Here is a 26,519-nt window from a genome sequence, read left to right on the forward strand (position 1 = left end):
CACAATTATATTCGTTAAAATGCATGTTTATAAAAATATTCTATATCTCATAATTGCCTTTTCGCATATACAAATCTATATGTTTAAAAAAATCTGTATGTTTACTTCTAATATAAGATCTTTTTAATTGTGTTTTTGTTTGTTTGTTTTTGCGGTACGCGGGCCTCTCACCACTGCGGCCTCTCCCGTTGCGGAGCGCAGGCTCCGGATGCGCAGGCTCAGCGGCCATGGCTCACGGGCCCAGCCGCTCCGGGGCATGTGGTATCCTCCTGGACCGGGGCACGAACCCGTGTCCCCTGCATCGGCAGGCGGACTCTCAACCACTGTGCCACCAGGGAAACCCTAATATAAGATCTTTAATTGTATAAGTAATTAATACAATATAAATACTTAATAAAAAAGTAACACACACACAAAAAAAGTAACACACATATGTACTACAGACAAGGGAAATTTAAAAATAACTATTTCACAGGTCATGATATGAATAAATGATAGAAATACAAAATTGACTTGAAATACAAGCAAAAAAACAGATGCTTTGGGTATTAGAAGTAAACTCAGAGCTACAGCCTCTAATATATGTCTGTTGATCTGGTAGTTCAGGACATACTTATAGAAGAAAATGGTGAACACATTCCATAAATTCCTTATGCCTCTCCTCATTAAAGAGTTTTCTGGCTTACTTTTATAGAGCAGAGTAAGGAAGAATAAAATTTGAGTTGCATATCAAGATGCACGTATCTTAAGTATTTACCAGCTTTAATAGCCCACAGTAATTTAAACTCTACATTAGTTTTCCCTACCAAAGAGCTAAGTGGTACCAGATGACTCTGGGAATTCAGTTCAATACAACTCAGGTTAATTCAACCAACTAAATATTAAAATCTACTCTAAGAGCTAGAAACAAGAAAGATACGAAGTAAAGTTCTTGATTTCAAGTTATTGATATTCTTTGGGGAAAGAACAAATGAAAGTACATAGAAATACCTTGATTATCACAACAGAGTACATAATGCAATGATAATTCAATTTACCAACATTTATTAAATCCTCATTAAGGACTAGGTGAAGGAAAATCTATGCAAATAAACAAATAATTGCTATGTCCAGGAAGAGCCAAATAAAACTATTTATAGTTTCTATGGCTCAGATTTCAGTTATTATATTTTCATGTGGTTGGTTTCATAAACTGAAAGTTGCCTATTGCAGCAACCATAAAATTTACCTTAACCCTCTGAGCTCAGGAATTCTATCAGATGACCCTGTGATAAGTCCACTACTGCATGCTTTCTGGTAAAATTGCTTAGGTTGCTGGCTTTTTTCTTCACCTTACAGTCAATATGACATTTAACCTTTAATGCTATTTTTCTCATACTGCCAGACATTTTTTAAAAAAACTGAAATAACTGGAACATGAAAAAACCTATCAAAGTATTTTAAAAATCAATGAACATGTATTTTCTCAAAAATAGTTCTTCTTAGAAGACAAAAACTTTAAAAGCCAGTTTTAATTATGTGAAAGAAGCTATTAAAGTTGAGGCTGATGCAAAAGTTGCCAACACAATCATGGATCTATCATAATTTTGTACTGTTGACATGTGATATATGAACATGTGATTATATCTGTTTTCCTTTTGTGTGTTTAACTTTTTTCTTTGATATAGTTTCATAAACTCTCCATAAAAATAACACTATTAAAATGATTTTTTTCTTTAAGATATTACCTAATTTCGACTAGATTCAGATAGTGCCAAGAAAGAAAACTGGAAATTAATACAATCTAGTGTATAAAAGCATCCATTGTAACTTTTATGTCGTATTTGTCCTTCCAGTCCTAACCAAAGCTCATTTTCCTCACTATCTTTTATAACTGAATAGCATGAAATCTCCTCATGTCATTATATCCCGACAAGTAAACTACTTTTTCCTGCTTGTCTTCCCATTTATTCTTCCCTTATTTAAATGTACCCACGGTAGGACTTTAGAAAAATAAGTAACGCTCATATCTGGAATAAGTTTTCTTATAAGTAAGCATTATTTTGACCTTAGGTCATATTTTAATGCATTTGTTTTCTCATTCTGTAAAATATTAAACAACTTTTAAATATATCTTTTCTTCCTCACTGAATTCAATGGCAATGTGAAATATATATAGGTGTATATATATATATATATGTATTATATACATGCATTGTTATTTTAAATACTAGATTGCCAGATAGTTTTCTCTTGATCATTGATTTCTAACTACAAATTCTGAAATTGCAATTTTTAGTACCTCTTTAATACATGAGGTAGTAGGCAGAATTAATTCTAGTAAATGAATTCATACACTTATAATGCTATATTCATTACATAGTTTTTCAAATTCTAATTTGTATTCCATAAACAAAAACTGCTTTAGGGATATTTAGAGAATCAAATTTGTAAGAATGGCAATCTTGATAACCTTCAAATTTTCTTTACAAGACATATGAAAAACTGGAATGTAAATATTTGCCATTTCAACACAGACTTACCTTGCCTACGTATTGATAATCAGATCCTGTATATTCCTCCAGTAAGAAAAATTGATTCCACATCCAACCACGCTTCTGACGGTGCAGAATTTTGCCATCACTTCTAGGTATGCGTGCACCTAAAATTCTTTTCTGGGGCATAGAAGTCCTTCTGAACATTATCTCTGGAGAACAGAAATGTGGCAGGCATACCCATAGTAGAAACAGTAGCAAAAATTGATATATTGTCATAGTTCACTTCTTGACAATTCCCAACGTGGATGAAGAAAAAGCAGTCCTATATTATTGGGTTGAATTTTACTGTGTTTCAACTCGTTTCCAGCATTTCATCAATGTTTTGGACATGTTTCCAAAAGCTTCAAACAAATAAACAAATAAAACAAAGTCAGTTGACAACATTATGAATGTTACCTGTCACTTTATATTTAACATAACAAATATTAATTAATAATAGTAACCAAAATATTTGCTTCCCCTCTTTTACATAAAATAATTATTAGTTTGGAAACATTATTTACCTAGTAACATGTCTACAATTTAAGAAAAGATAATTGTAAATAATTTCTTTCAAACAAATTCTAAAGAAAGGACATATTTAGCTATTATTTCTTTTTTTCTTTTGGCACTTTACCAGTTTTCAGGAATTATAAACCCTATATAGAGTGGATATGTAGTTAATTTTGCACGTCAACATTTCCAGAGTAACTTAACATAATTAAAATTTTGAAAATAAAATAGTGATTTTAATAAACTACAGGAACTATGCATCTGTCATGCAGTGTAATGATATTTAAATGATTTTTAAACAGCAGCACAGTTTCTTCAAATTTAATCCAGCTCAAAGGTAAAAGTAAAGCCAAAAACAAAACCAAAAAAACTTAGTGTCTTCAGCTGAAGACCTCTCCTCTCTCCCCTCTTAGGTCGGTCTGTGGAACACCTAGAGCTTCATAGAGTAGAAAAAAAAAAATCTCTACTACAGTAAATCAACATATGACATAATTTACACTATTATATAGAAAAATTTAATCATGTTGTCAGCTATACCTTTGATACATTTGCACAATGTGTCCACTTCTGACCACCTCCCTGCCCCTATGCTGACCTAGAACTCCATGATGCCCCAGGCTCCTCACTGCTCTCCACCTGCAATTATTTCTTCTCAACAATGTATCCGAGGTAATCCCACTAAAATGGGATTACTCTGATGGCTTCTTGCCTCACTTTGATTAAACCTAGCATCTCATAAATACCTACAACTCTGTATTCCATTTCATGACAGCTGGTCACTTCTCTGACTTCATGCTATACTTCGATCCCCCCAGGCCACTCCTCAAAATTGACTCCTTTCCAGCCAGTGTCCTTCTTGCTTCAGCCTGCAACACACTTTATACGCTCTTCTCTTCAACCAGGACCTCTTTACTTCTTCCCTCCACCTGGAAGGCTTTTCCATGTAGTTATCCATGTAGGTAGATCGCCTGCTTCCTTCGGTTCTTTCTTGAAACCTCCCCTAATTTGCACATCCCAATACACTACATGTGTTTTATTTATTTATTGTGCATATATTCTGTCTCCCTACCATCATCCCATGAAAGAAGGGAAGTTTGCTCTTTTCTTTGCTACTGTTTTCACATGTCTATAACAGAACCTTGCACATAGTAGATGCTCATTAAACAGTTTGAATGAATGAATTGTAAATTGATTCAAACATCTGAGTATCACTACCTCCTCTATGTAGTTAAACTCAAACATTTATGCATGAAAATAGTATTTTTAAATCATAATTACTTTCATTTTATTATTTATTTATATTACTGTTAGAATATTTTTATTTTAAAAATTTCTCTGTATTTTTTTTGTTTTGTTTTCTGTTAGCTATGAATTTTATTTCAGGATATGATAAAATACTATAAAAAAGTGGTTGGAGGACCAAAAGGATTGAGTTTCATTTCTCAAATATGACAATGTATTCTAAGTACTCCAGCATTTATATTTATGCTTTCATTTACAAAGATTTCTAAGCAATCTGTTTACTTTTTTGTGTGTTTGTTTTATTATTAGGACGATTTTAAGGTTAATGCAAACATGCTTTAGAAATAAGATTAATGGCGAAGCAGTATTTCCCCAGAGTGTACTAAATGACAGTGGAGCTCTCCACAGCACATGAAGCATTCAACGTGACAGATGTAACCTGTATTAAAATCTGTCATGTAAAATGCTGTACTTGGAGTATAGAAATTATCTGATACATAAAATGGTTTTACATCACAAGGCACTGACTTTACAGAAACTCAAATTGATTGGATTCTAAGTAATAGGAACATTTACTAAAATGATATCTGACTTTTAAAATGTATCAGGACATGCTAGACAGTATTCTCCAGAAAAATATACTGTTCCTAAAAGTTAAAAGAGAGTTTGCATAATTGAGGGTTTCTGCTAAAAGCTTTAAAACTTATTGAAGCAACATTCTCATTTCAATTCTTTTTTCAATTTAGAAATATTTGCAAGCAATTGTTTGCTATATTGGTGATCATTTTCAATACAATTACAACCTTACCTATAACTTTAGAAGCTTAAGTACCAATATTTTTAGGAAGGAGTAGGTGGAGATTGCCTCTGTAAAAGTTGTTAGTAAATAATTGGAGCATCACAAAAATATAGAATCATTTTTCTTCATTATTGTTCTAGTTTCTATTATTTCATAATGAATTTTATGAAGTCTATCGTTAAATGCATTTTAATACTGATTTAAGATAATTAAAATGTTTAAAATATATTTTGCATAAATATTATTTGATAAAACCATTTCAAACAATGACAAGATTAAATTAAAATAAGAAATTTAATCTTGATTAATTAGATTTTTGAATTTATTTCTTTAATAGATTGGGCTTTTTGTCTCGTGTCTAAAAATCTCTGCCTAACTCAAGGACAAAAACATTTCCTCTATGTTTTCTTTTAGAAGTTTTATAGTTTTGGTTCTTACAATGTAGGTCTATGGTCCAATTTGAATCAAGATTTGTATATGGTGCAAGATATGAATTGAAGTTCTATGTTTTACTTATGAATATTCAATTGCTCTAGCACCATTTGTTGAAAACTCATCCTTTCTCCACTGAATTGCCTTTACACCTTTGTAAAAAATCAGTTGTCTATATATGTGTGTCTATATATTTTTGGACTCGCTAGTCTATTACATTCGTCTATTTGTTCATCTTTACACCAATAGCACACTGTCTTGATTCCTATAATTTATAAGTCTGGAAATCAGATAATGTTACTCCCCCAAATTTGGTCTTTTAAAATTTTTTTTGGTTATTTCAGAACTTTTTGCATTTTCCATTTAAATTTTATAGTTACTTTGCAACTTATATATAAAAGTCTGTGGGGATTTTGATGGGGATTGCATTGAATCTTTAGATAAATTTGGGGAAAATGGACATCATAGCAACATTGACTCTCCTGACCTATGAACACTGTATGTCTCTCCATTATTGAGTTCTCCTCAGTCATGTTTTGTAGATTTCCATATATAAGCCTTGTTCACCTTTTGTCAAATATATCCTGAGTATTTTCATTTTTTCATGCTATCACTTTATTTTTGTTTTCAACCACTTTATTGAGGTATGATTGAAATACACAGAGCTGTACATATTTAATGTATACAACTTGATGAGCTTGGATGTTGATCTTTTACACTGTTGATGGGACTGTCAAATGATATAAACTCTTTGAAGACAGTGTAGTAAGTTGAATAATGGCTCCTCAAAGATGATTATATCCTGAATCCTGACACTTGTGAATATGCTACCTTACATGGTAAAAGGGACTTTGCAGATGTGACTAACTTGGGGATTTAGGAGATTACCCTGGATCATTTAAGTAAAACCAATGTAATCACAAGGGGCCTCATAAGAGGGAGGCAGGAGATCAGAGTCAGTAAAAGAGATGCTCACAGAAACAAGTGGTTAGAGTTTCCTGAGGAAGAGGGTAGTAGCCAAGGAATGCAGGCAGCCTGGAAGCTGAAAAAACTAAGCAATGGATGTTCCCCTGGAGCCGCCACAGGGAACACAGCTCAGTGGAAAATTTGATGTTAGACTTTTGACCTCTAGAAATGTAATAGATAAATTTGTATTGTTTTAAGCCACTCAGTTTGTGGTAAGTTGTTACAGCAGCAATAGGATAGGCAGATTTTTTTCAGTATTAAAAATATATCTATAATGTAACTTAGGCTTCTACTCCTAGACATTTATGCAAGAGAAATGAAAGTATACTCATCTAAAATATGAATGTTTATAGCAATGCATGGATATAGGGAAAGCCTGGAGACAAGCCAATGTCACAGGTGAATGGATAAACAAATAATGCTATATCCATACAATGGAATGCTACTGAGCAGTTAAAAAAGAATGACATTTTCAGTTCACATGTAAGGAGCTTGGAAGCTAACACTCCATCCTGACAACAACAAAAAGCTGAATGGACTAAAAAATATTAACAGCTCTTCTTGGATTCGTAACAGAGGAGAGGACTCAAGGCAAACTACTGCTCCCAAGATTGGAGAGACAGGTGAATAGAAGGAAGCACAGCTTACCAGACCAGAGACTCATGAGCAGAAACCATCCAGAACCAGTAATGGAGTTAATAAAACTGAACTGTAATTGATACATTTCTGGACATTCAGTGTGCACAACTCTGAGAATTAAAAACTCCAGGGGGAAGGTCCTTGACATTGTGAGATTTACCTCCAGGAGCTCGACAAAGTCCCCACAGTAAATATCTGAGAAAAATCCCCTTGTGGTTTCACTCTGTACTTAACAAGGCCTGCCCTCAGGGGAAACTACTTAACCAGAGCCTAACCTGCTGGAGTATTATCAGAGCCTAATTTACCTGGGGGAAGAGAAAATCCAATCCAGCCCACAGTAACCATCCAGTCCCTTCTAAGAAGTGAGAAAATCTTGAGAAACATTTGTGACTTCAGTCCAGAGGAATAGGCTCACTGAAAGACTGAGAACTCATCATAGGCTATAGAATGCTTCCCCTCCCCCATCCCTACTATCACATTATTAAGGATTATTTACAGCAGCTCCATTTCCCAGTACATCACATCCTGCTATCAAGAGAAAAATTACAAGGCATGCCAAAAGGCAAAAAGCATAAACTGAAGAGATAGAGCAAGCATCAGAATGAGACATAACAGGAGTGTTGGGATTATCAAACCAGGAATTGAAAGCAACTTTGATTAATATGTTGAGGGCTCTAAAGAAGAAAGTAGACAGCATGTAAGAACAGATGGGCTATGTAAGCAGAGAGATGGAAATCCTCAGGAACAACTAAAATGAAATGTGAGAGATGAAAAATACTGTAAATGAAGAATACCTTTGATGGGCTTACTGGTAGACTGGGTATGGCTGAGGAAAGAATCTCTGAGCAAGAGGATGTATCAGTAGGATCCTCAAAAAACTCAGACATTTGTCCCTAAACATTCGTTCAGATCCATAAGATGTACAACACCAACTGTGAACTCTAAGGACTTTGAGTGATAGTTTAGAGTAGGTTCATCCTTAGTAAAAAATGTACCATTCTGGTTATGGATGTTGATAATGAGTGGGGATACACATGTGTGGGGGCAGTAGGTATCTCGGAAGTCTTTGTATCTTCTCAATTTTCTTGGAAATATAAAACAGTTCCAAAAACAAATGAACAATTGATAAACACTCACAATAAGAAATAAAACTAGGAAATTATGCAAAACAAACCAATAGTTAATTTGCTCAATGATAATTCTTCCTAGGTATGTTCTATGTTGCTAGAAGCCTACTTATTAACCTTTTCAAGACATTGCTCCTTCAGTATAAAAACCACAAATAATCATACTTCCAGTAACCTGACTCAAAATATAGAACATCTTTGACACTTCCATTTAACCAAGTACACCTCTTACATGGTCAGACAATATATTCCCTTGCTTTTGTTTTCTTTCTCCATGGCTCTCAGCTCTTTTCCCCCAACACTGCACTCACCATTTAATGTGCCACCACACTGTTTTAAGTCATCATTTCATGCAACCGAGTGAACAATATCTACTAACAGGTTTCTTAACCTTAATTTTTCTTATTTAAAATATATCATAGAGGGCATTATTAATATATAAATTAATTTTTAAAAACCCACTTCATCAAGACCCAAATCAATTAAAAATTTTAAACCTGTCTATTACTGGGAAGATAACATCTATACTTGATAACTCATTGCAATATCTCGAACCAGATGATTTTTAAAATTTATTTCACGTTATTTCCAGTTGTTTAATTTCAAGTCTGACATGTAACTTCTTATGTGTATAACCTACTCCTCCACTAATATATAATTCTCAATCATGTCTAAGTAATTATATTTTATCGACTTTCCCTCACTGGCGAATAGCATGTTGCTATGTATATATATATATGTGTGTATGTGTGTATCAGTAAACCTTTCTTGAATTAAGTAATTAATATGTTTATAAAGGAGGTTTTCTGAATAGGTTGGACTATTTACAGTGAAAAACAGAAGCTAAATTTTAGAGTATAAAAATAGTATGTAAAGAAGCTGTACTTGTAAACAGTTATAATTAGAAGGAATCAAGTAGGTTGAGACCACAGTTAAACTATCTCCTGGAATGAAAATGCCACAAATTAATGAAATTCTATAATGTCATTTTCAGTTAGTAAATTTCATTTTCAAGAACTTCTTACAAAACCACATTTCTTTATTTTACTCTTAAAAATAATTTAATATGAATACCACATGAAGTTTAAGATTATTAAATCATCCCTTAGCATTCTGCATTCCCATAATTCCAGTATATTCACATCTCCTGGGGCTTTTGTTAAATGTCTGTTCTCATTCAGCAAGTCTTGGGTGAGGTGCAGATTCTGCATTTCTAACAAACTCGTCTGTAATGTCAACATAGCTGAACCACTTGGAGGTTCATCTTCAGAACATGTTTATGACTTTTTCCTATTTAGTACCTCACAGCCCTAGTATGTTGCTTATTACACTGATGGGAAAATAATATATAAGGTGACTACTGTAGGAAGATCAGAACATTTTTTTCTAAATAATCAGTCATTTTCTGGATTTTTTTTAACTAGAAGAATCTGTTTGATTCGAGTCAGCACACACCACAGCAATTATTCTCATGATCATATTACAAACTATGTTTTCCTTTATATGTATATTTTAAAGCATCTGTCCCACTGAACCTTATTCCTTGTCTGTAATCACAGAGTCTTCATTATTCTTCTGAAATATTTATCACTACCATTATTTTCTCTATAGCATGTTAATTTTATTATATAGGAATCCAAGAAGAGCAGATCACAAAATACAATATAATAGTCATTTTGACACATCTCAATTATTAATTAGGTCTCCACACATAACAGGTGATCAATTAAGCTGTAATCCATTCTCAATAAAAGGAATTAGTCATTCTTCAAGTTGGTTGATTATGTTGATTAGAATCTTAATGTTCCAGCTTTTATTCCCTTTAATTTTACCATTTATAATTATAATAGAAAGTGCTAAAGATTACTGAGACCATACCCAAGCCTCTATGGATGAACAATTTTAAACCTTTTAGAGTTTCATAGCACCAATACAATCTAATGAAATTTCAACACTGAGAAAAAAGGAACATTTTTCAGGTGTGTTTATACAATTAAAATGAGCCAGTGCATACTAAATACTTCCTTTTTATGCATCTGATACCATTTTATGCATCTAGCATAAAGCACTTTGTGAGATCATTGAATCAAAGCCTTACACTAAGGACTCAAATAATATGAGTCCATATGCTTGATCATATTTTTCCAAGAGTTCATTACACATTACCTACTGTGCTCTAATGTCATAGAATATATATAATTCTACACTGAATATTTATCACTCTCTTTTAAGTATGCATTTGCATATTTATCTCTGTTTAGACTGTAAGCTTAAAGCAGGGCCTATGTCTTGCATCCAAAGTTGCTAATATAGGGATTGCACAAATTGTTCAGTAAATATTTTTAAACTGTATTGAATATTATTATTTTTTCTAAAATATTTCAGTGAGAAGGAAACTTGGTCCCTTCCCCTAAAAAAGCACAACAACATGTCGAGGACCATTTAGTGCTCATATCCTATTTGTACATAACATCACAACACTCACACAAGACATTAGTCAAATAGGCAATCAATATATCATTGTTGAATGAAATATGAAACATAAAGGTTTGCTAGTCTCAGATAAGTTATCAAACATTGTTAAGATTGTTGCCAATACAGACAGAATTCCAAGAAGCTTTGATCCTTGCTATTCTCAGATTCAAATCCCCCTTCAAGAGAGACCTTTTGAAATTAATTTTATTCTCCAGGAATGTGACCTGCACATAAAACGGAAATACACTTCTCTAGCTATACTACATGCTAACGTCTTAACAAGATAATTTGCAAAACCAGATATAACCCATATAAATTCTGGGCAGTGGGTGGATAAAGCATATGGCAGGTGTAAAGAGAAGCATTGCTGAGTGAGACACATAACTTGGTGTGGCCAGTTTTCTCTACGATTCTTGCCAATAAGCTAAAGAAGAACACCTAAGAGTTCTTGCTACTCTCTCAGCAGCCTTTTTAACTCTAGCAGCCAGTGTGACAGTCCCAGATGTAACTTGATCCACGTTAATACAGCTGTGACATTACACCTGCTGCTTCCTGGAAGTCTCATCCTGCTGTAGTAGGATTTATTTCATTACGTGGAAACTGATAGCAAGAATGCTCTTAGGGTAATTTACAGATGTTAGGATAAAAGCCATCTGGTACCCAATTTTCTTTGATCCAAGACTTGAACTGTTTCTAAAAAGCAATGAGTGAAGAGATACGGAGAGTTTGGGAGTTTGATTAGGAATTCCTACCCAAGATGGGGTCATTCCTCACTTACACATTATTAGTAGAACATCAAGAAAAAATATCTGTAGCTGGAAAAAAGAACCCGTTAAACATTATTCCCATTCAAAGTTTTTTCTATGAAGACCTTCTGTGCATGTACTAATAGTGTATAAACAATCACTGCACACTTTAGCTTGTTCTACTACGTGAATGTGTGAAATATGCACTAAATTGGGCATTGCAAAATGAGTTCTTGCTATTATACCTGAAAATGCAAAAACTATACCTGATACTCATTTGTGAAAATTAGTCAAAGGTGCAAACATGGAGCTATATTATTGGCCATTAAAAATATACTTAAAGGTATAGTTATTACATGAGAATAAGCACAGTTATCATAAGACAGATCTTTGTGGCATTGATGAGATAGTCAGGCTTAAATAAAAGCACTAAATTTTATCAGCACTACTTTTTTTTTAATTAAGTAATTAATTTATTTATTTTTGGCTGCTTTGGTTTTCCCGTGCAGTGCGTGGCTTTCTCTAGTTGCGGCGAGTGGGGGCTACTCTTCGTTGCGGTGCACAGGCTTCTCACCACGGTGGCTTCTCTTGTTGTGGAGCACGGGCTCTAGGCGTGCAGGCTTCAGTAGTTGTGGCACGTGGGCTCAGTAGTTGTGGCTTGCGGCTCTACAGCACAGGCTCAGTAGTTGTGGTGCACAGGCTTAGTTGCTCCGCGGCATGTGGGATCTTCTCAGACCAGGGCTTGAACCCGTGTCCCCTGCATTGGCAGGTAAATTCTTAACCACTGCACCATCAGGGAAGCCCTCAGCACTACTTTTTAACTCTATGCTTCAATATTTGCACAATACTAGAAAGCCCACTTGTAGATAGCCTACATTACGTGGAAGCCCATTACATAAAAAAGGATTAGCTCCAAAATTATGTATCTGTAGCTGAAATATACAGCTGGCATAGCATTGCATTAGTTAAATTTCAACTTCTGAGAGCAGAAAGAGACTAGATTGTCATTTATATCCATTTTTCATAATGCTTGGCTCAATGCTAAGTGGTACTTTCATCACAGTTTTCAACTGAACTAAAAAGAGAATACAAAGTTTCTTTATTTTCTAATATTTACTTATTAAACTTTTTAAAAAGTATCAGTGCCTAAGTATAGACTCTAGGCTAAAACATACTATTGGCTTTGTAAATATTTGGAGTAGTAAGGTATATTATATTAAGCTCCCCAATAAACTAGTCATACAAATTGGTGTGCATGTGTTTTTACTCATCTCAGTAGAGTGTGTTTAGAATTTTCATTCTATAAATGGGACTACTAAGGTTTAGAATTATTCTCTTGGCAATGTTTATGGAGCATTGTCTCTGTGCCTTACATTTGGCAATACGAAAGTTGTTAAATTTTGGTGAAAAGCAAGATGGTTCTCACCATCCAAGAATGAACAGTGTGGATGGGTGAAAAGAGCACCTAATCCAAGCATGGGTGGGCTGAGACATCTTTTTGGAGGAAATCATGTCCTAGCTGACACAGGGAAGAGGAAACAGGGTGTCATTGTGTGTGTACATGTGTGCATGTTGTATGTGCATACGTATGCACAAGGTTGCACATAAGCGCAGGTATTAAACTGAGTTGTGGCAATGCAATGGGATGGAATTGTGTTCCATGAATTGGAAAAATGAGTCATGAGTACATTACGGGTCATGAACAGGGGAAAAAAATGTGCAAAGCTCAGAGGAAAAAGAAGCATATGCACTGACGGAATGAAATGATATCACTTTGATTGTATGATACAATTCTAAGATGACTAAGTTCAAATCTAAATTTAGCTCTAGGCCTCTTACAATGTGAAGTCCAAATCTTCTAACCCTTCAGCCACAATTTTCTCAACCATAGCCAGGGCTATATTATGACTTTTATGGGCTCTAGACAGTTTGCCTTCGTGGGCTTTTTTGTTGATAAAACAATATTAGAAAATGTTTTACAACTGCATTCATATAAAGACACATATATTAGTATTATATATTAAAGCATTGTCTTTGACCTAAAAATTCAATGTTTTCTCTTACTTAAAAAAACATTTTCATGGGCCCCTCCCTTAAAAATCATGAGGGTCCTAAGCCCACCGTGCCTACTCTGCCTCATGGAGAAATCCACACTGACCTTAGCAGCAAAACATATGATCAAGTACTTTTAAACTGAGCTTCAGAGATAAGTTTTTTTTCCTATAACTCAAGCTGACAGATATGGGAACAGTTTCAAGAGTAATGTTATGTGATGTGCTCAGTCTCAGTTAGTGTCATAACCAGAACTATAACTCAGGTCACCAGATTCCCCTTGCACTGTTCTGAAAGGTCCTCCAGAATTTAATAATGAATAGATGTTACTATGATTAAAACTTACACTTTAATCCTCTTATCTAGAAGACATCCTGGCTAGCTTCCAGTGTGCTGAGCACAAATAAGACAGACCCACTGGGAATGGGAGATTTCTGATACCACAGGAAGTGGGTGAACTACAGACCACAGAAGTACTGGGACACATACAGTAAGATTCTGGGTAAAGAATATTATTTAAAATGTTAATAATAATGTATTTAGACATGTAAATTCCACAGATTGCTTTCAACTTGAAAGACATCATTGACATGTTGAATTTTATATATAAATGTGCTATTCAAGTCCCCTTGAGAACAAAGATTCAGTAGCAAATATTTTTTCAAGAATTATGTCTCTGGAAGGAACGCTGGGATTGGCTAAGATTGTAAATTAGCTAATAAAATGGGGATTTTCCATTGCTCAAATGCATTTTGAGCATTTCAAATGCAAGCAACAGTTTGATTTTTCATTTGATTAGGTCAAATTATCCCAGGGGAATAAAATAGATAATAAAAATATGATAAACTATAGTAAGCTTACAATAAATCGCATTGTATATTTAATTAGAGTTAATTACTAGGAAAAGTAAATTGTTTCCAAATACTAGGAAGCTTAGTATCCTAGTTTGTAGGCTATCACAATGGGTAATAATGTAAAACCTGAAAATATACTATGTAAAAGAAATTCATTTGGAATAGAAAGAGATAGGTTGAAAGAAAGTAAAAGAATGAAAAATATTTATTGTGAAAATACTGACTATAAAAGTGTGGATTGGCTAAATTAATATCAGATAAAGTAGACTTCAGAACAAGGAATATTGCTAGAGATACAGGCTTTACATTATGAAAAACAGCCAAATCACATAGAAAAGACATCATAAACATGTATGCAGAGCTTCAAAATACATTAAGCAAAAACTGATAGAACTGAAAGGAAATAAAAAGTAAAAAAATACACAATTATGGTAGGAACCATCAGCATTCCTCCCAACAATATGAGAATAAACATTTGTTCAAGTACACATTTGAAGTACAGTAAGAAGACCATACTCTGGGTATAATACAAGTCATAGTATATTTAAGAAGACTGAAATTATATAACACATCTCTGAGTACAACAGATTTAAATTAGTAACTAATAAGAGGAAGAGAGATCTGAAAATCCATAATAGTTGAAAATTAAACAAAAACTTTTTTTTTATGGGCCCATGGACTATACTTTTGAGTAGCACTAATCTCAAAATCACATTTCCCTTGTAGGTGACCACTGAGTTCTTTAGTATTTTTAATCCAGAATCCAACCAAGGATCACACATTACATTTGGTTGACATTTCTCTTTGATCTTTTTTTTTTCACACACACACACTGTATTTTATTTTTACAAGAGATAAATAAACTGACACCAAACATTGTAAATAGATGACCACAACAAAAGCAACAATGATTGCAATTACCAAACATGAAATATACTCATACTATGTCATAATATTGCCATTCAGTCCAGTAATCCTCCACTGTAACAGCTCCTTTACTTTAATCAACAACTTTTTAAAATCCCATGGGTTAAGAAGGAAGTCTCAAAAGAAATTAGAGTATATTGTGAATTGAATAAAAATGGAAAAAATCCTATATATTTCACATTTTGTGGGGTGTGGCTAAAAATTGCTTAGAGGGAAATTTATAGTATTAAATATCAACTTCAGTAAAGAGAAACATGTCAAATAAATTATCTAAGCTTCTCTTTTAATAGACTGCTAATAAAAGAAATTAATACCCAAATCAAAAAGACAAAGGCAATAATACGTGTGTGTATGTACACACACATGCATATATATACATACACACACATATGCACATATATGTAACCATGAGTGAGACTAGAAACAGAAACAATAGAGAAAATTAATGAAACCAACAGTAGAAGAGTAAAATGGGTTATCACTACAGATCCTACAGATATTAAAAGATTATTTAAGAACCATTTCTAAAAGTTCCACACTCATAAATTTTAAAAAGTAGATGGAATACACAAATTCCATGAAGACTCAGACAACCAATCTCAGTCAAAAAGAGAAAGATAACATCAATAGGTCCATAAATATTTAAAGATTGAATCTATATGCTCCAGACCCAGAAGGTTTCACTGGCAAATTCAAGCAAACATTTAAGACATTTACCAGCTCTACACAAAGTATTTCAGAAAGTACTAGACTGGCAGAACACTTTCCAATACATTTTACTAAGGCATCATTGCTCTGACTCCAAAATGATAAAAGCCATTACAAGAGGGAAAACAAAACAAAATAAAACAAAAACAAAGAAGAAGAGCAATAACCTTCATGAAGATAGAATACAAATTCTTACCAAGATATTAGCACATGAAACTCAATGATATGTAAAATTATATCTTGATTTTTACCCCAGTAAAGTAAGTTCAACATTTGAAAACCAGCCACTGTAATCATATTAAATGATTTTTTAAAACCTATGATCATTTCAGTTGACAAAGAATATTTGACAAAATCCAACCTCCCGCATGATAAAAATTCTCAGTAAACTAGGAATAAAAGATAACTTCTTCAACTCATATAAAGCACTTACAAAATCCTAACATACTATCATACTTAGTTATGAGAGACTAAATGTTTTTCGCCATGTGTTTAGGAGCAAGTTGTAGAGATGTGCTCTTACCACTTACATTCAACTTTAAACTGGTGGTCCTAGCCAAAGAAGCAAAGCAAGAAAAAGAAATAAAAATCATACATAGAGAAAAGTAAGAAATAAAACTGTCTTCATTTGCAAATGGTATGATTCTGAACATGTGAAATCACAGGCAATTTATTTAAAAAGCTACTAAAACTGGTCAATGAGTTAAGCAAGTTCACAGGAATACAAGTCAAACAAACAAAAATCAATGGCATTTTTACATATTAACAATTAGCAATTATAAACTGAAATAAAATTTAAAATCATACCATTTACAAAAGTACAAAAGAAAATGAAATATTAGGTAGAAATCAAACAAAATCTATGTAAGATTAATCTACTGTTATTTACAACAGCCAAGACATGAAAACAACCTAAGTGTCCATGGATGGATTAATGGATGAAGAAGTTGTGATACATATACATAAAATGTAATATTAAGCCATAAAAGTGAGGAAATCCTACCATTTGCAACAACATGGAAGGACCTTGAAGGCATTATGGTAGGTGAAATAAGTCAGAGAGAGAAAGAAAAATACTATATGATCTCATCTATATGTGGAATCTTAAAAACAAAACAAACACAAAACTCATAGAAAAAGAGATCAGATTTGTGTTTACCAGAGGCAGTAGTTGGAGGAGAGGGAATTAGAGGAAGGTGGTCAAAAGGTACAAACTTACAGTTATAAGACAAATGAGTACTAGGATTGTAATATACAACATGATGACTATGGTTAACACTGCTGTATGATATATAGGAAAGTTGTTAAGAGAGTAGATCCTAAGAGTTCTTTTCACAAGGAGAATACTTTTTTCTTTCTTTGTATCTATATGAGGTGATGGATATTAACTAAACCTCCTATGGTAATTATTTCACAATATATGTAAGTCAAACCATCATGCTGTACACCTTAAACTTATACAGTGATGCATATCAATCATTTCTCAATAAAGCTGAATAAAATATGTTCACAAATGTTTTGACACTCCTCCTTTCAAAGGTAGAATAATTCTCCTCCTCTTGAATGTGAGCTAGCCTTAGTGACTTGCTTGTAGCAAATAGAATGTGGTGGAAGTGATGATATATAACTTCTGAGGTTATAGAAAGAATACAGCTTCCTCCTGGTACTTTCTTACTTTTATGTCACTCCCACAGGGGAAGCCATGCCACATTGTGAGGTCACTCAAGAACCCTTGTGGTAAAGAACTGAGACCTTCCCCAAACAGCCAGCATCAACTTGCCAGCCCCTGGAGGAAGGTACCTTGAAAGTGGGTCCTCCAGCCCTAATCAGACCTTCACATGACTACAGCTCGGGCTGACATCTGACTGCAACCTCATGAGAAGGCCAGAACCACAGAGCCTAGTTGCTCTCTGTGATTATTGTTGTTTTAAGCCTCTAAGTTCTGGGGTAATTTGTTATGCAGCAATAGATAAATAATACACTAGGTTTTCAGTAAATACATAATGAATAAATTTTTTTAAAAAAGATCTGTATGCTGAAAATTACAAAGTCTCATGGGAGAAACTGTAAATAAATAAATAAATAAATAAATTTTATTTATGATCTGGATAGAAATATTGTTTAAATGTTAATTCTCCCTAAATTGATCTGTAGAGTCAAAAAAATTCTAGAAGGATATTCCTGTCGATGTTGACAAACTGCTTCTAAAATTTATATGTAAAATCAAAGGAAATAAAATAGCCAAAGCAATCTGAGAAAGAGAAACAGAGTTGCAGAACTCATACTATATTGTTTTAAGACCTATCATAAAGCTACACTAATCAACAGAGTAAGATACTGGTGAAACATTATGTACATAGACCAATGGAAGAGATCAGAGAGTCCGGAAATAGACTCACGCATATGATTTCCTAGAAAGCTCTAAATATCATTCAATGGATAAAAAATAATCATTTCAATGAATAGAGCTGAATCAAGTTAAATGCAAGCCATATTTTATTCCATTTATAACAAATAAATTGAAGTGGATTATCAATCTAATGTAAAAATCTAAACTATAGAACTTATAGAAGAAATCATAGGAGAAAAACTTGCATTTTTTAATTCATAAAGATTTCTTAGAGATGATACCTAAATCTTGATTTATAAAAGAAAAATAATTGACAAATTTGTTTTTATCAAAATTAAAAGCACTATCTCTTCAGAAGACATCATTAATAAAATGAAAAGACAAGTCATAAACTTGGAGAAAATAATTGCAAAATACATATCCGATAAAGCATTTATCCATGCTATATTAATTAATATCAGAAGTCAATAATTAGAAACAAACATTCCAATTAAAAATGGGCAAAAGACTTGAACAGACATTTCAACAAAAAATATACAGATGACAAATAAGCACATAAAATGATGTTTAACATCTTTTTTCATTAGAAATGAAAATTTGAAAATTGAAACCATAATGGGTACCACTATACTACATTAAAATTGCTAAAATAAAGTTTTAAAAAGACATTACCAAGTGTTGGCAAGGATGCAGAACAAATGACACTGCTATTCCCTGCTGGTAAGAATGCAAAATATTATAGCCATTTAGAAAACAAACTGCAGTTTCTTAAAATATTACACATGCACTTAGCATTTGATATAATATTCCTATCCTAGATACTTGTCCAGGAGAAACAAAAACATTTGTTCACATAAAACTATATGTAAATGGTTACACCCACTGCATTCATTATTCATTATCATAACAAACTGGAAACTACCCAAATGGCCTCAAACGGGTTAGCGGACAAACAAACTTTGGTGTATCCATACAATGTCTTGCTCTTCATCAATCAAAATGTCTGAACTATTTATATATGCAGCAACATGGATGTATCTCAAATGCATTATGTTAAGTGGAAGAAACCAGGCTCAAAAATCGTATATAGTATATGATTCCATTTATATCACATTCTTGAAAAAGTAAAAGTATAGGGATACAAAACACAGCAGATTAGTGGTTGCTAGGGCCTAGTCACCACAAAGTAACATACAGAAACTTTTGGGGGAGATGGCAGTGTTCTCTATCTTATCTGTGCTACTTGTTATAAGTCTGTATATATTTGTCAAAATTCATAGAACTTTACATTAAAAAGGATGAATTTTACTGTATGTAAATTACACCTTTGTACAAATGGCCAACAGGTACATGAAAAGATGCTCAACATTACTAAACATCAGGGAAATGGAAATCAAAACCACAACTGAAATCTCACCTCGCACCTGTCAAGATGGCTATTATGTAAAAGGATAAATGCCATTTTTAAAGGATATTTACTTTCATTGCACTTTCCTTTATTAAGTATTAAATCATTTAATAATTAAAATCATTTAAGAATGTGTACTTTTATAAATTATACAGGAAACAAAAATTACTGCATACTATTTACACATCTATGGAGTATCGAGAAAAGTTTTATCCCTTTGAAATTTTATTCAGATAATGGATCCTTTATTTTACTCTGAGACACTGGTGTCCAAAGAAAAAGATGCCCTAAATGATATGCCCTGTCTTGTTTCCTGTTATTCTTTTACTCTGGCTAGTTATCAGTTGTCAAAACAACAGGCCAAACCTAACACCTAACAGTGTGCCGAATATCTTTTGAAAAAATCCTCCATAATCTCATCAGGACTTTATATCCTCAGCTTGGCCTGGATACTCAAAGTTTCTGAAAACAGGGAGTCCGTGCAATAGTGCATAAAATATGAGGGCTCTGAAAGCCTGTGCCTGCCTAGGGGAGTGTGTAATTTAATAAAGTGTTCATTGATGTCAGCACACTGACTCATCACACTTGTATTGATGTCGCAGCCTGCAGCACAGAGACTCCTACTGCTAATTAGATGACTGAAGTCAGATTACATTTCCCTCAGAGATATACAGACACAAAGGTGGGAGAGTTATTCTCAAAGGGATTTTTGATTTACAAGTATCTGATGGAACAGAACAAAAATAGGGTAGGACACACTTTAGGGACAGCCAACAAGGGAAATGAACTCAACAGAGTTGCATTATTTACAAAAGCGAAAGTTATAAAAGACACCATCAGGCTTCTATAGTTCCTACTTTATTCAGACACAAATTTATAACATAAATTATGAATAAGGAATAATATTTTTATGACTTACATGCTAAGCTTTTGAACAATCCCTTATAAACCCCAGAGAAATTCAAGAGCTATGAGTTGAACTTCCACATGTTGGATTTTACGCTTTATTGTCTAGGGATGTCCGTTAATTTTACCTTTTATAATTACATTCAAAAAAGTCAAATGAATGATTTCTCCAAAAAAGTTGAATTATGTATCAGTCACAGAGCTACGAAGGACTTTGCATTTAAGATCATACAAATGAAAGTTTTGCTCATATTGAAACAAAAGCAAATATTCTATGATGAATTTCCTAAAAGGGTTATAATACTTTAAATATTTTATCTCATAGCCTTACCTAAATATAAAAAGATTATCTGGTGATGAAAATTTATTAATTTATTATAGTTGTAAAGATAATTTTATATTTTTAAAGCAAGCCCTCTATTTTTGTTCACTTTTTATTTGATAACCTCAAAAAGGACATTTGTGGCATGTGGGATCCTCCCGGACCGGGGCACGAACGCGTGTCCCCTGCATCGGCAGGCAGACTCTCAACCACTGCGCCACCAGGGAAGCCCTCGAAAGGACATTTTAGCTGCCTGACAATGTTTTGAATCCTCAGTTTGCTGTTGAAATACCTTGACAAGAAATGTTACTGTTAGAAGAAAGGACACTACTAAACATTGTGAGTGAGGCAATTTTTTGTATTTTTGTAATACTAACCTAGACACATTCTTACAAAATAAAGTAGATTGCAAACAGAATTATCCAATTGTAAACTGGTGGTAATGAGAAAAGGTATGGAACAGTAATGGATTTGTTAGCAAACTGAGTCATCTCTCTTGACTTTTCTTACTTGTCCATACAACATGTGTTGCTCTTTAATGGCTTGATTTACTTATGTTTCGAATATTTTAGCAAAAGATTTTAAAATATAACATAAGAGTGCATATTGTATTGTTCTGATCTTTCTGTGAAAAGAAACCATTAAATTTTTTATCATCCCATCACTTAATTAATCCATTTAATAAACAATTTATCACAGTATCACTAAAACAGATACTGTGATAAATAATCAGGATTTAAAGGTACAACAATACTCTTTTAAATAAGCTTAAAACTCATCAGGGAAAAAGACATATTAACATTACAAACTGAATAAGCAGCATTTTTGAAGTTATTAAAATTTGTGCATACAAAAAAATTCCCATTACATGTTTCTCATTGCTACACCCCAACTGACTTAACATTATTCTTTGGATTAGAGGTTTCAGATGTTAGGTGCCAAGGATGTGGAAAGAATAAGATTGTGATTACTTAGCATGAAATTTAAAATTATATTTTCTTCAGAAAAAGTATCTGTATTTGAAGAATAAGTGCCTTGAAAGTCAGTAATGTGTGAATTTGTAAAGCTATACTAAGAACCTCGGTTTGGAGAGAACTAAGGATCTAATGTAGGAGAATTCCCATACCACTGGAAAGGGAGAAATCACTATGTATTCTGAAGAAGGGCTCTCAGAAAAATAATAGAACAGCCAGTGGTCAAACAGAGTCAGTCTCCTGGCTCCTGGCACTTTTTTCCTCTTCTATGCATTTAGTCAACATCCTTAAGGCTTGGCTGAGGGGTGGGGAAGAAAACTTAGAAGCACAGACTGGCTAGTAGATAAAAGATAACTGATGAATGCATCTAGCCTCACAGAGCCTCATGTAATCGAGCATGTTGTGAGAAGGCAACTCTTAACCCGGTTAAGACATAGAAAACTCTTTAACTCTATATTAAGGCAAGATTCTGGAGGGCGGGAGTGGAGATCCACTCATCTTGTGGCTGCCCAAGACAAGCCTCATATATAAGTTCCCTTCCTTATTAAAACTATTACCTACCAATCTGGAGTTATCTGCCTCTATCTTCCACCTCTGCTTGCCCTCTGTGTACAGGGGCCAGTTTGAAATTTCACCTGGTAAACTCTCAAGGTTGCGAACCCACAGAACCAGAACAGAAACTGGATGGCAGAGATGAAAAGATGAGAAAGCAGGGCCACAGATTTCAGCAGCAGATTACAACAGGGCACTACTAGACGCCAGCACAGCTCTGGGGGCATCGACCAAAATGATTACCCCTCAAATGATTACAGTGTAGGTTTTTAGGGACTAGCTAATTTGCAACAGAAAGAAATAGGAATCCAAAAGACCATGTGCCACCACCAGGAGGCTATCTATCTGAGCTTCCTTGCAATGATACGATTCCTGCTCTTCCCTGCTAGATCTCTCCCTGCATACACATTTCCCAGCCTGGTTTGAGCCATCTATACCACTACCAGCAGTCCCCTAAATCCACCAATCAGCTGATTCACCTCTATGGTCAGGCACCCACCAGAATTAGTGATCACCATGCTCACTGTCTGTCAGATATCTGGTCATCTCTTCCCCACCAGTCTTAGAATTCAGGCAATAGGCTTCCGGGAAGATGGCGGAAGAGTAAGACGGGGATATCACCTTCCTCCCCACAGATACACCAGAAATACATCTACACGTGGAACAGCTCCTACAGAACACCTAATGAATGCTGACAGAAGACCTCAGACCTCCCAAAAGGCAAGAAAGCCCCCAAATACCTGGGTAGGGCAAAAGAAAAAAGAAAAAACAGAGACAAAAGAATAGGGACAGGACCTGCACCAGTGGGAGGGAGCTGTGAAGGAGGAAAGGTTTCCACACACTAGGAAGCCCCTTCGCGGGCGGAGACTGTGGGTGGTGGAGGGGAAAGGCTTCAGAGGCGTGAAGAGCACAGCAACAGGGGTGCGGAGGGCAAAGTGGAGAGATTCCCGCACAGAGGATCAGGGCCGACCGGCACTCACCAGTCCAAGAAGCTTGTCTGCTCCCTCTCTGGGGGGGGGGGGGGCTGGGAGTTGAGGCTCGGGCTTCGGTCGGAGCGCCGGGAGAGGACTGGGGTTGGCGGCGTGAACAAAGCCTGCAGGGGGTTAGTGCCCCACGGCTAGCCGGGAGGGAGTCCGGGGAAAAGTCTGGACCTGCCGAAGAGGCAAGAGACTTTTTTTCCCTCTTTGTTTCCTGGTGCGCAAGGAGAGGGGATTAAGAGGGCTGCTTAAAGGAGCTCCAGAGACGGGCGTGAGCCGCGGCTAAAAGTGCGGACCCCAGAGACGGGCATGAGATGCTAAGGCTGCTGCTGCCACCACCAAGAAGCCTGTGTGCGAGCACAGGTCACTATCCACACCCTCCTTCCGGGAGCCTGTGCAGCCCGCCACTGCCAGGGTCCTGGGATCCAGGGACAACTTCCCCGGGAGAACACACGGCACGCCTCAGGCTGCTGCAAGGTCACGCAGGCCTCTGCCGCCGCAGACCCGCCCCGCACTCCATGCCCCTCCCTCCCCCCGGCCTGAGTGATCCAGAACCCCCGAATCAGCGGCTCCTTTAACCCCGTCCTGTCTGAGCGAAGAACAGACGCCCTCCAGAGACCTACATGCAGAGGCGGGGCCAAATCCAAAGCTGAGCCCCTGGGAGCTGTGAGAACAAAGAAGAGAAAGGGAAATCTCTCCCAAGAGCCTCAGAAGCAGCAAATTAAAGCTCCACAATCAACTTGATGTACCCTACATCTGTGGAATACATGAATAGACAATGAATCATCCCAAATTAAGGAGGTGGACTTTGAGAGCAAGATTTATGATTTTTTTCCCCTTTTCCTCTTTTTCTGAGTGTGTATGTGTATGCTTCTTGTGAGATTTTGTCTGTATAGCTTTACTTCCACCATTTGTCCTAGGGTTCTATCCGTCCGTTTTTTCTTTTTAATTTTTTTCTTAATAATTATTTTTTATTTTAATAACTTTACTTTATTTTACTTTACCTTTTCTTTCATTCCTTCCTTCCCTACTTTAGACAACGAATCATTCCAAATTGAGGAGGTGGACTTTGAGAGCAAGATTTATGATTTTTTCCCCTTTTCCTCTTTTTCTGAGTGTGTATGTGTATGCTTCTTGTGAGATTTTGTCTGGATAGCTTTGCTTCCACCACTTGTCCTAGGGTTCTATCCATCCGTTTTTTTGTTTGTTTGTTTTGTTTTTTGTTTATTTAAAATTTTTTTCTCTTAATAATTATTTTTTATTTTAATAACTTTACTTTATTTTACTTTATCTTCTTTCTTTCTTTTTTCCCTTCCTTTCCTCCTTCCTTCCTTCCTCCCCCCCTCCCTTTCTTTCCTTCTTTCTTTCTTTCTACTTCTAATAATTCTTTCTTTCTACTTTTTCTCCCTTTTATTCTGAGCTGTATGGATGAAAGGATCTTGGTGCTCCAGCCAGGAGTCAGTGCTGTGTCTCTGAGGTGGGAGAGCCAACTTCAGGACACTGGTCCACAAGAGACCTCCCAGCTCCACATAATATCAAACGGCGAAAATCTACCAGAGATCTCCATCTCAACACCAGCACCCAGCTTCACTCAACGACCAGCAAGCTACAGTGCTGGACATCCTATGACAAACAACTAGCAAGACAGGAACACAACCCCACCCATTAGCAGATAGGCTGCCTAAAATCATAATAAGTCCATAGACAACCCAAAACATAGCACCAGACGTGGACCTGCCCACCAGAAAGACAAGATCCAGCCTCATCCAGCAGAACACAGGCACTAGTCCCCTCCACCAGGAAGCCTACACAACCCACTGAACCAACCTTAGCCACTGGGGACAGACACCAAAAACAACGGGAACTATGAACCTGCAGCCTGCGAAAAGGAGACCCCAAACACAGTAAGATAAGCAAAATGAGAAGACAGAAAAACACGCAGCAGATGAAGGAGCAAGATAAAAACCCACCAGACCTAACAAATGAAGAGGAAATAGGCAGTCTACCTGAAAAAGAATTCAGAATAATGATAGTAAAGATGATCCAAAATCTTGGAAATAGAATAGAGAAAATACAAGAAACGTTTAACAAGGACCTAGAAGAACTAAAGATGAAACAAACAATGATGAACAACACAATAAATGAAATTAAAAATACTCTAGATGGGATTAATAGCAGAATAAATGAGGCAGAAAAACGGGTAAGTGACCTGGAAGATAAAATAGTGGAAATAACTACTGCAGAGCAGAATAAAGAAAAAAGAATGAAAAGAACTGAGGACAGTCTCAGAGACCTCTGGGACAACATTAAATGCACCAACATTCGAATTATAGGGGTTCCAGAAAAAGAAGAGAAAAAGAAAGGGACTGAGAAAATATTTGAAGAGATTATAGTTGAAAACTTCCCTAATATGGGAAAGCAAATAGTTAATCAAGTCCAGGAAGCACAGAGTCCCATACAGGATAAATCCAAGGAGAAACACACCAAGACACATATTAATCAAACTGTCAAAAATTAGATACAAAGAAAACATATTAAAAGCAGCAAAGGAAAAACAACAAATAACACACAAGGGAATCCCCATAAGGTTAAGAGCTGATCTTTCAGCAGAAACTCTGCAAGCCAGAAGGGACTGGCAGGACATATTTAAAGTGATGTAGGAGAAAAACCTGCAACCAAGATTACTCTACCCAGCAAGGATCTCATTCAGATTTGATGGAGAAATTAAAACCTTTACAGACAAGCAAAAGCTGAGAGAGTTCAGCACCACCAAACCAGCTTTACAACAACTGCTAAAGGAACTTCTCTAAGCAAGAAACACAAGAGAAGGAAAAGACCTACAATAACAAACCCAAAACAATTAAGAAAATGGGAATAGGAACATACATATTGATAATTACCTTATGTAAATGGACTAAATGCTCCCACCAAAAGACAAAGACTGGCTGAATGGATACAAAAACAAGACCCATATATGTGCTGTCTACAGGAGACTGACTTCAGACCTAGAGACACATACAGACTGAAAGTAAGG

At 35.2% G+C, this 26,519-nt stretch overlaps 1 protein-coding gene across 2 annotated transcripts in view; it reads right to left on the minus strand.

Moving 5' to 3' along the window:
- CDH10 (cadherin 10) overlaps positions 1 to 26,519 on the minus strand; it is a 190,576-nt gene that overhangs the window by 118,308 nt on the left and 45,749 nt on the right. For both annotated transcript variants that reach the window (XM_067730434.1, XM_067730433.1), the window contains exon 2: positions 2,523 to 2,878. In XM_067730434.1, coding sequence (XP_067586535.1) covers positions 2,523 to 2,753 — 231 coding nt within the window. In that variant the 5' untranslated portion in view covers positions 2,754 to 2,878. The remainder of the gene's footprint in view (positions 1 to 2,522; positions 2,879 to 26,519) is intronic.

Source organism: Pseudorca crassidens, chromosome 3 (genome assembly GCF_039906515.1).
Source record: "Pseudorca crassidens isolate mPseCra1 chromosome 3, mPseCra1.hap1, whole genome shotgun sequence".
Taxonomy (NCBI): Eukaryota; Metazoa; Chordata; class Mammalia; order Artiodactyla; family Delphinidae; genus Pseudorca; species Pseudorca crassidens.